Below are 10,755 nucleotides of genomic sequence, written 5' to 3'. Positions count from 1 at the left end.
AAATATTTCTATAGAATAACTATTCAAAGAGCAATGATCAATGGTTGCTCCGCCTCTGGAGCTTGTTAATACACATTAGCCTGATAATTATTTGTGACCTCTTGAGGAGCACCTCACTACTCAGCTAAATATTTTATGTAAAAATGACCACAAATGAACTAGAACATAGCAAATATGTTGCTTATGGTTAGCACAACACAATAAGTTAAGAGTGGAAGATCTGTAGAGTTGACTCGGCTTCTGATCATTCATCAGGTGAAGGCCATCACTTCGCATATAACTGCGCTGTACCAATTGCTTAGCGAGGTAGTCCGGCCATTAGGCTGTATTCTTATATATCGTCCATTTATCCTTCTGCTACAGGTAACTTTTTGCTCTTGCTGCAGTATAAGCTCATTGTTACTGTTGGATATCTCGCCACAAAGTACTTCCCCCGTTTTACTCGATGAGATGTATACATTCAGACTTTCTAGGTGAAGAGCATAGTCTTTGTTATATATGTCACTTTCTGTAAATAGAAGAAATGATTCTTTTAGAAAGGTGTCATCAGTGGAATAGTTGCTAAATTATTTTCATCTCTTTTGATCAGAATAAAACAAAATATGGAAAAATCAAGAGGTTAAACTCACTGTCTTTTTGGCCTTGCCATGTATAGATCGTCACTCCTGATACATCACGTCTTGCACCCAGGTCTATGGTGAGCTGTGGTTCGGCATCATAGTAGTTGTCAAGAATAGCACAGGAGTTGATATCATTGATAATTACACCGTCCACTGCTTTTTCTGCAAGTTTTTGACTGATGATGGCTTCCACATCACGGCCATCTAGTGCTCGTTTTCGATGCCGTTCTTTGTTCAACCAAGTCTCTTTTTGGAATGCCAAGTTCTCCACTAAAATTTAACCAAATGACGTAGAATAGCTAAAAGGAAACTGACTACCGACACAAGTGAAAGAGAGGTCAATTCACATCTCCCCCGGACTCAACTAATGTTTAGGAGTCCCTCAGTTGGTCGTCCCTCAGTTGGTCGATTGATGACCGCTGCTAGTCCCAGATGAGCATGCAACGGATATCAAACATTTACTTGCTGTTTATGTCTTTAGTTTCATCAATGTGACCTGCCTTTTTGTCACTTAATCAGGAAATCATAAAAAATGAGACAGCCAGCAGGAGGTAGAACACAAGGCAACTAAATGGTTAAGAAACCAGACATCTTAAAGCAATCCCTTAGCTATGCGTATCATAATATTCAACCATAATATTCAATGCAAAGTAACCACAAGGGCACACTTGAATCAATTATGTGGTGCTGTGTGATTGGGTATAATTATTACATTTTATTATTTCATGATGATTACACTTGTAGATGCATTTTATGAGCAACACGTAAGACTCTGTTAACTCCAATATGGTGAACAAATGCCAGGTCTCCTCGAACCACCTATCTAAGGAAGCGTATAATCCATTAAAAATTTCAGCTTTCAGGTTCTGTCGCTTGCAAGTTAATTAGCCTCAAGGTAATTCAATTGAAAAATGTATAGAAATCAATACGTACCACAAGGTGATTCTGAGTTAGGACGAGTAAATCCCGGCGCGCATGCCCCTTCATGAGGTTTCCCAAGCACTCCCAACCTAAGAGCAATGTCTCGGTACCATGTGATAGGGTAGATCCTGATATACCTTGCTATGAATGGTTTCGAGAGGTAGTTCACTCTTTCGCTGTCCTTGTCAATGTTACCTCCAAACTCCTACAAAAGTTTTTGTCAACAATAATTAATAGGATATTTGCAGTCCACCTGAGTTGAGTTTTCAATAGATTTGGTAGTTTACTCATCTCAAATGATTCCATATAAGGAGGCTAGGATTAACAACAGTGGCTCGTGGCGATCTCCAATTATCATTCTAACTTGAGCCTATTCATTAACAAGATACGATTACAATTTATTTACCTTTTCGCCACACCAGGATCACATTCCCCATTTCACTGATCCATTTCATTACAAAGTTTGCATTTTTATCAAAATACTAACAATGAATTACAGCTAATAGTTTCTCATTACTGTCTGTGCCGAGGTTAGGAATGCTGAAAGCGCCTGCTTATTTCTAGCTGATATTGTTGGACCAGCAATCCTATGAATTTGACAGCATAAGAAGGCATAGCTTTTTCTAGATGGTTATCAGTAGCCAGAAGGATGTAACATGTACATACAATACAAAACTGTTGTCAACAGGCTTTTGACAAGGGTGTCAGTGGCTCAGATGAAATGGTCGTGCAGTGTTACATTCTATGTGTCATGTCTCGAGACATTTATCTCTCTAAATGTGTATCTCTCTTTTGTCTGCTCACTATGAATGCATTACACCAAGTCGTAATCTCCAACACTCGGATCGTAAGATCGCTTCACATTGAGATGCATGAATAGCGTAGGAAGATCTGTAGGGGGCCTCAGGCAATATTCGGGCATCGATTAGTTAGTTTTTGTTGAGTAATTATAACAAGAATGCGCTCATATCATAGCAGCGTGCCAGGCCACTAGACAAATTTTAAACTCGTTTCTTACCTAAGTTTGCGAGGCATGTTAATACATACATGTAAATGTACAATACATACCATTGTTCTATCAGGCAGCGGTATGTTGGGTTGGTGAGCGTAGGGATTGGTCTCATTCGTCACTGTTGCCAAAGCATACTGCAATCATTAAGTGGGAAACAATAGAAAGCGTGTCAAGATTACAGGTCATAAAATAATCATATTGCAGAGCCATGTTATTCATATTTAGGCCAAATTGCTATACATACATATAAAAACAAATTCGTCTTCAATTATAAGCTGTAGCACTAGGACATCTTGAGATGCTAACTACCAACTAATGAAACTCTAATCTTCATTCCTTAATGCAGCGCTCACCTTCCCGTGAGTTTCGTCAACCTTGTAGAAGCTCCACTCTACAGAGTCATTGCTGTAGGCAATTCGGTACTTGGTAACCCATTGTTTTCTGCCAGTGTCTCCTCGTCCCTTTGTCACAATAGCTGTGACAAGCGAGGGAGGTCCGACATCTAATTGCAGCCATTGCCTGTCTAAAAAACATAAATTATCGCTACAGATGCCTCGAGGCCATAATTTTACAATATTGTGGATGAATGCATTTCTAGTGAATAAACATAATAGGTCTGGCACAAGCGGTGCAGGCCTAGGGAATGGATAGGTGTTAGAAATAATAAATATGAGAACAATAGAAACATGTAACCCGCTGAAACAAACAGTATTCATTTGAGTGTCTGCCGTCGAATATGTTGCCTGTTCTGGGTATCTAATATACACTGGGTACTGTAATGACTTTCTACGAGAAGCCTATATCGTAAGACAGCGCATCATTGGATCAGAACAAATCAAAAAGCATTCATTCATTAATCAGCTCATCTCAAACATATGTGACTGGATTATGCAATCGACTCCCTGTTACCTGACAGCATAAACTTGCCTAGTTTTAAAATCATTTGTTCAAATACATTGTGAGAGTAAAACTGCGATTGTCCGCTATGTTTTAACGCTGTAATGCTAAGCTTTTAAGGCTAGACACCTGTGATTCATCATTAGTTTGAGAGCTTATATGATATATCAATTTCGTGACAATTGCAGTAATAAGTTTGCTTGCCGATGATTTTATAGTGTGAATTGCTATTCATTCAATACATGTTTGCTTCTGTAAGTAACTGAGATTGACCTCATCGGTGACTTGTTGGCAAGTCTATTAAAATTATATCATAATGACCCCAGCGGTGTATCTATTTACTAGATGGTATGGTGCTGCTATAAACAGCAATCTGTAATGCGAAAGGTGATTGGGCTACTAAGACTCACCATTATTGTGAGCAGCACACCAAGCTTTGTTACTCAAAATGTGACCATCACCCGGCTGGCAACTGCTGCCTCTTTTGTATTGTCGCGACGTTGATGCCGTCAGGCTGCCATATGGAGGCTGTCCTAGGTATTTCTTGCTATCTATAAGAAGACAGATGAAGAGGATAGTCTTAGGCACGAACAAAAGTGATACTGTTGTTAGACTGTTTTTAATAAGTCATCTGCGTAGGGTGTGTACGTCTCATGATATCATATCATATGGTGGGCTGGCAAGCACTATTCATTCTCTAATAGATCACCCCAAGAGTCCAAGTCTAACAATTTTATGATCACTAACCTCCTAGAGAGATCTATTTCACAAAATAGCGGGATACTCAAATCCTGTGTAATGCAGTCCGCAGAAGAAGATACTAACCATGCAATAGAACTGGAACACCGTTAACACACATTTTATGCTATGAATACTGACCTTGGCAGCCGATCAACTCAACCCGCATGCTCGGGTGCTTGTGCCATGTGTGAACCTGCACCTTGACATATCTTGCAAGAATAGGGCTGGGCAGGTAGTTGTGCTGTACTGTATAGGAGTCTGAGTTGCCTTCGAACACCTGAAACAGACGCCCGCACAAATTTGGCACGCAATCGACTAGCAGTCCAGTTTATGATTAGCTTTAAATGACCGAATCAGAGAAACTCTTGTTAAAATGCAGACTGGCGGTCTTGGCTACTCAATTAACTAATCATAATGATGTGCCTTAATGACAAGTGAATACCTACAGCTGCGTGTTATACCGTCACCATGTTTACGTTTACTAATATGCTTGGCACCTGGATAACAGAAGGTATTCCGTAATCTTGGACACACAAAAGGTTTGCCACTAATTAATACCAACAAACCAACAATTGTTTTTAAAATTCCTGATTGGTGAGGTACTAATAAATCACAATTCAATTGTTGAATCGCGTCAAACTTACTGGATCAATGAATTTGGGTGCAGTTAAAAAAGTAAGTAGACCGACATTACATACCCTTGCTAGATTAGCACTATCTGTCACATAGTTCCACATCTGGCCATCTGGGCTGTAGGAGATTAGATACTGGGAGACCCACTCCATACCATCTCCACGGCCCTGGGTTATCACCCCGGTCACCTGTAATCACTTACGCATATTAAACATCGTGTGATAATGACAAAAAGATTTGCTAAGTTATATGATAGATGGACATGGTTTATGAGAGAGGCCATCTGTTGATAGTGTGTATTTTGGACCATGTTTCTGTGTAGGCTAAAAGCCCTTGAGGTTTACTAGACACCTAAGACAGAATGCAATGGGTGGGCATCATTTTCACTCCGATTGTTTTATTATTCTTTAGCCTAAAGAGTAAATCTTCCATAGAAAGAGTTATACAACTTTTTACAACTATTCATTACACATGGAGTCTTTGTGTGTAAAATACTACGCCGCGATGGTGAACTACAATAAACAAAGAGATTTATGAATATAATAATACAGGCGCGTCGCGCATGGTATTTGACAGCAGTTCATATCCAGGATTCAAGGTCAGCTAATCACAGATAAAGAAAGTGAGATGAAAAGTCATAATATAACAAGTTGAATATAGTCTACGATAAAGGTACAAACAACAACTACGTGTGAAACAACAACTATCTTCATTAAGTTTCAGGCCTTAGAACTTACTTTTAGTGCATTGCTAATTGTAAGCAGAAAATTCACCTGATTCAAGTTTAACTCGCTTCTCAGCAAATGCATTAACAGTAGCGCATAACATTACCAGTTGGGGTTACAATAATATTTTTGTGTCATTTCAATCAAATACTAGATTTTATGAACTAGATATATTGTCACGAAAATAGACAAAAATATTGGCGGTATTTACAAAATATCTTTCTAAAACAGCTACGACCCAATATAATAATATCAAAATTAATTGATTTTGGAGCTAGATTATCTAAAAATGTCCATTCAATATTTTTATTTGTGAAAACAGAGCACAGGTTGAAAGGTTTTCACGAAATAGCTTTCTTACTAAAATAACTAATTTTATGGACAATTTGTTAAATTTAAATTTAGGTAAATGAGGAATTTAGTGCTCGTGTAATTCACAAAATGAGATGCACTCCAGCCAATTGGCATAATTTTATAACCAGGACTTTAAAATTAATGCAGAACTAAAATTTATGCAGGACATCTAAACACGATAAAAACTTTTTAACTTTTGTACAATCTGCTTCAACCTTGTTCCGCACTTACATAAAATATAGCAAGGGGGCTAACTAATCACCACTAACAGTGCTCGGTAGGTATTATCAGCAACAATCTTGCTTTACGGTAAACTTTTATTATTTAGTCTATTTACAAGTTTTTTGTTTATTACAGTTTTTTGCATCATTACAATGCCTGTAATGATGCATTACAAGTAATGCATCATTACAATGCCTGTAATGATGCATTACAAGTAATGACCAATAAGCTAATTTTTCCACACGGACCAGTCTACAGCCAATCTGCAGCACTGCCATTGGTAAGTCATCAATCAGTTTTGTCAAAAAAATGTCTTGATTACGTCACAGCCAACAGTTTTCCGGGAAAGTGTTGTGTTATCTAAAACTGAGTTTTTGTTTTACTAACACCAAAATAATTGCTGAAAAACAAAGTATCATGATCATGATTATATTGTTATAAATAAGTGGAATTGTAAGATACTATCAGGTAACCCGTGAAGCCCGAATCAATTTAATTCTGGATGTAATTGTAAAAGTTACCAACAGGACCAAAAAGAGACAAGACAACAATGATTGTATCAAGGATTGCGGTGTGTGAGAGGCTCTGAAGTGTCATGTGACGTTCCTCTTCTACTTGACCCCTTACCTTAAGGTGTCAATTTGCAGCAAATGCCGCCATCCATTAAAAAACAGCAATCAAAAATCATGCATTCACCTTCTCAAGTTATTTGAATTTGAGCCGATTCACACACGTGGCAAGCGCCACTTCAAAAAACCAAATTTACTTCTGTAGTGAAGTTAATCAAATTAGCATTTGGTGACCTTCTTGATAAAATCAGTCATTCACTGGCAATCCGCATCATATTTTCTAAACAATAGGTGTTTACAGTCCTGTCAGGAAATGAGAATAGGGAAAACATTTCTATTGTTCAAGCACCAGACCTACACCAACATCTACCAAAATAGACACCAAATAGCGGAAACAGTTTTAAAATGTAGTTTTGCTGGTTGCTATATCACTGACCAACAAAAAAACATCTTTTTATCAAGATATCAAAGCTTGCAGCTTTTACTCCGGTTCTTCGACATCTAGTAAATAAACTAGCAGAAACCACTATGAGTAGGAAAGAGCTTTGCGACATTTTTCTACCATCCCTAGGTTCAAGACAAGGATGGCTCAGTTTCACATGATGCCTCATTGCTTACAATAACAACAAATATGATTGTAACTTACCGTACTCTGCACTCCCAGATCTATTTGGATCCATTCTGACTGAGACTTGAGTCGAGCGCACCATCCTTTGCCATTTTCAAGGTATGGCCGGGCATTGCTTATGTGGCAGCCTCTGTCCCACTCATTGGGATAGGAAGAACTGGCTGTGACCTGCCAGTCTTGAATATCTCCTGAGATCATACCCAGAGGTCCGTTATTGACACAACCTGTGCATAGAATAAACAAATATTTAGATATATTACCTGAAGACATCTGTGAGAAAGCTGGATGGTAAATTATTAGCTAGAAAAGAATTTCGTATTGTTTATAATAAATGGAATTTTTACTTTTGTTTCTATGATAATTGACTTAATTTTGGTGCAGATGTGCCTTGCTAGGCCTGCAGTTTGCATCACAAACTCATTGAGCTACTTTAAACATACACGAGCTTACAGTTATACGATAGCCTTCACCTCCGCATCGTGGCTGGACTCAATTGGTAAATAAAATACACACAGTACTGTAAGCGCTTACGCAGCAGTATCAATCGCTCATTCTGTTTGATGTGTATACTTTGGAAAATATAAAACAGCAGGTCTGAGCATAATACTGATATATCAGAAACAAGCTTACCATTGGTTACTGTTATTATTATGGCCAAACAGTTGACCAATCCAATTCTTCGCCAAAAAGCCATGACTGAAAACAACAAAATATCAAGAGGGTTATGCAAGCGGTGGTGGTCAATCGCTTATAGCTACATAATTATGGCGATGGACACGCTGGAAACAATGGAAAATAAATGACTATTGCCACTTTTGGCCCAATAATTTTACAAGAGCACATTATCGTAGTTTTGTTCAGTGAGCAATGAGCAGAAAAATGAAAATTGCTGAGCAAATGTTCAAGCCGATGCAATGACCGAGTGTCAATATAATGAAGTCTGATAAAAAGAGAATATTGACCAGTGTTATTAGTAACCTAATGTAATAGAATATTTTAGTTCCAAACCTGATGAAAGTAGGATATTTCAGGAGATGAGAGTAACATAGAGTGACTCTCAGCATGCAGCACTGATGGGAACATTGAAAAGAAGATTGATTTTCTATAAAACCATTGAGGTAGCCCACGATCCTAAGCGTACAGGGAGCCCCAAGCCCTCCGGGCATTATTATTTGGGCCCTGACAAAGGCCGTAAAGCGTAGAATTGAAAGGGCAATCTAAAACAAGCTAGTGACTATTTTACCTAAGCAGCGAATGAAGGCTTTTTGTTGACACAGCGTTGGGTTAATCAAATTATATCTTGTTGCATAATAATAATATTTGGTCAGTCAATTAGCCCGATCTAAGACAGCTCATTTATGCCTCAGCAAAATTCTAATAGCAGCTGTTGAGCCAACTGAAAACGATTGATCACAGTCATACATACGGCGGAATGAAAATGTATAAGCGAGTATTGAGAAACCACCTTCAAAACATGTTACGTTTCCCCGCCAAATATGTTCTATAATTAGTGGGACCTGGTAGAGCATGCATCGCATCTTTCTATAGGTACAGAAAAATTGGCTTTCTTTTATCATGCAGTGAATGGAACACCGTGGGTGATGACCACATACAGAGATCATGTACTATATGAATGATTAAAAATAGGCACGTTAATTGAGTCGCGTGTGAATATAAAGTATATTATCTGCCTACCTGTCACCAAATGAGACGTAAACAAACAAGGCCTCTACAATTATTGGAAATATCCAATCACCAGCTGACGTGTTCTGTACCTTTGTATATAATCAAGAGAAATAGCCGCTGCTCAACTGATCAGTTGGGAGGAGTATCTATCCGATCTGTCAGTTTTTATCAAGACAACAAATATGCTTAGCTGTAAAGAGTACAAGTGCAGATTGTTAGGAGTATACCGTTTAAATAATGATCTAGTGCCCTGCGTCAGATATTAAATCATTTCAACAATGAGTACATTTTGCCGCACTGACCAATGAATGTTCAGCTTCATGCTTAGTTAACCAATCAAAGGTTACATTAACAATACCTCATTATGATTAGTTAAGCAAACAAAAAACACGCGGCATGTTTCCAACTGCACCATGCCTCGAGGACAAGCAAACTCTATTGTAACATACAGTCTACTTAGCTATTTAAATACCTTAAATTTAATTTAATCTAAATCGCCGGTTCGCGTCATCTACCAAGCTTTTGTCCCATGCAAGTTAGCTGGAGAAAAGATTAGTGATTTCACCATAACATTCTTGGACAACAAACATGACCTTTGAAAACTCTCGCCTCAAGCAAATGTTGCTAAGGATAGAAGACTGAATTTCATAAAATATAAACAATAGTTTAGGTCGCTGTGAGCATATCAGATGACTGCAGCTTAATCTCTGAACAATATTCACTAACTGAGTAAATTGTGCTTGGCCCCAATAATTATATGATCACAGTTTGAAACACAATTTAGCTATTGTACTGCTGGTTCTCAACAGTCATACAGTGATATAATACCACTTTTTGATTGCCAGGCTTATTCTCTTACTTCAAACATGAAAATCAGTACGTGTGGCGACGATGAAGATAGATCTGTTATTCGCCGGCCAAAAAGTTAAGCTTGCGTATCATCAACTACAACACAAATTATATTTTTAAAATCTTGGCTTCATTTTCCTCATTTCACAATAGGTATACATTCATGGTTTTGAGAATGCTTTCAAGAAACTTGTACATACCTTTCTGCACATGTTCACATAACAAAAGCAAGATCACAATAATTTCCAAATAGAAATGAGCTAGCGTTCTATAAAACAAATGGGTGGCTGAATGGATTTAATGCAACCACGGCTAAGCCAAACATCTAAATTTAGCATATAGCCAGGATGAAACTCTGAGATTTTTATTACTACAGTACTATAACAAGCTAAAATCTATTTTTGTATACTATAGATACTGAATAACCATAATTAATCAGACGTTACAATCTACCTCAAAAATTGGAGTGTACTTTCTCAAGTTATGACAGCAATTAAAATTATGAAACTCTGTGAATGAAATATCACCTTTAGAGTATGGCTTGTAGATTACAAAACACGGATGAAAAATCAAAACTGTGTGATATAGTTCGACCTGGACTCATCTTGTTCAGATCTTAGTTCTATTAACAGCCAACACAGATTATCTAATTAAAGCTAGTACACTTTTTATTCAGCTGATCATAGAATCTTTTGCTCACTTGTTTACACAGCGAGTACATTAATCTGTAAACAGAAGGACGAATCGCCGTCATGTACTGCCGCCACCAGTTCGCTGACACCAATTCTCTGCAAATTGAACAATAGAAAGTCCAGAAATGCTTTCGACTGCAACAAGTAAATTGTTTCTAAAGCTTAGCTCATCTACAATCACTACTAAATAATGAGCCTTGTTTTTG

The 10,755-nt window shown here is 37.8% G+C and overlaps 1 protein-coding gene across 1 annotated transcript; it reads right to left on the bottom strand.

Moving 5' to 3' along the window:
* Positions 1 to 247: 247 nt before the first annotated feature.
* On the bottom strand, positions 248 to 9,996 carry LOC137389827 (lactadherin-like). Its single transcript, XM_068075954.1, has 12 exons — positions 9,868 to 9,996; positions 9,018 to 9,198; positions 7,953 to 8,018; positions 7,341 to 7,546; positions 4,890 to 5,012; positions 4,330 to 4,468; positions 3,861 to 4,001; positions 2,907 to 3,076; positions 2,610 to 2,687; positions 1,554 to 1,746; positions 630 to 890; positions 248 to 508 (listed from the first exon to the last, which is right to left on the bottom strand). The coding sequence occupies exons 3-12, from the start codon at positions 8,014 to 8,016 to the stop codon at positions 252 to 254; spliced, it is 1,632 nt and encodes a 543-aa protein (XP_067932055.1). The 5' UTR covers positions 8,017 to 8,018; positions 9,018 to 9,198; positions 9,868 to 9,996; the 3' UTR covers positions 248 to 251.
* Between the last annotated feature and the right edge of the window lie 759 nt (positions 9,997 to 10,755).

The sequence above is a fragment of the Watersipora subatra genome, chromosome 3 (genome assembly GCF_963576615.1).
Source record: "Watersipora subatra chromosome 3, tzWatSuba1.1, whole genome shotgun sequence".
Lineage (NCBI taxonomy): Eukaryota > Metazoa > Bryozoa > Gymnolaemata > Cheilostomatida > Watersiporidae > Watersipora > Watersipora subatra.
The sequence above is the reverse complement of the archived record's forward strand: the minus strand, read 5'-3'. Positions and strand labels throughout refer to the sequence as shown.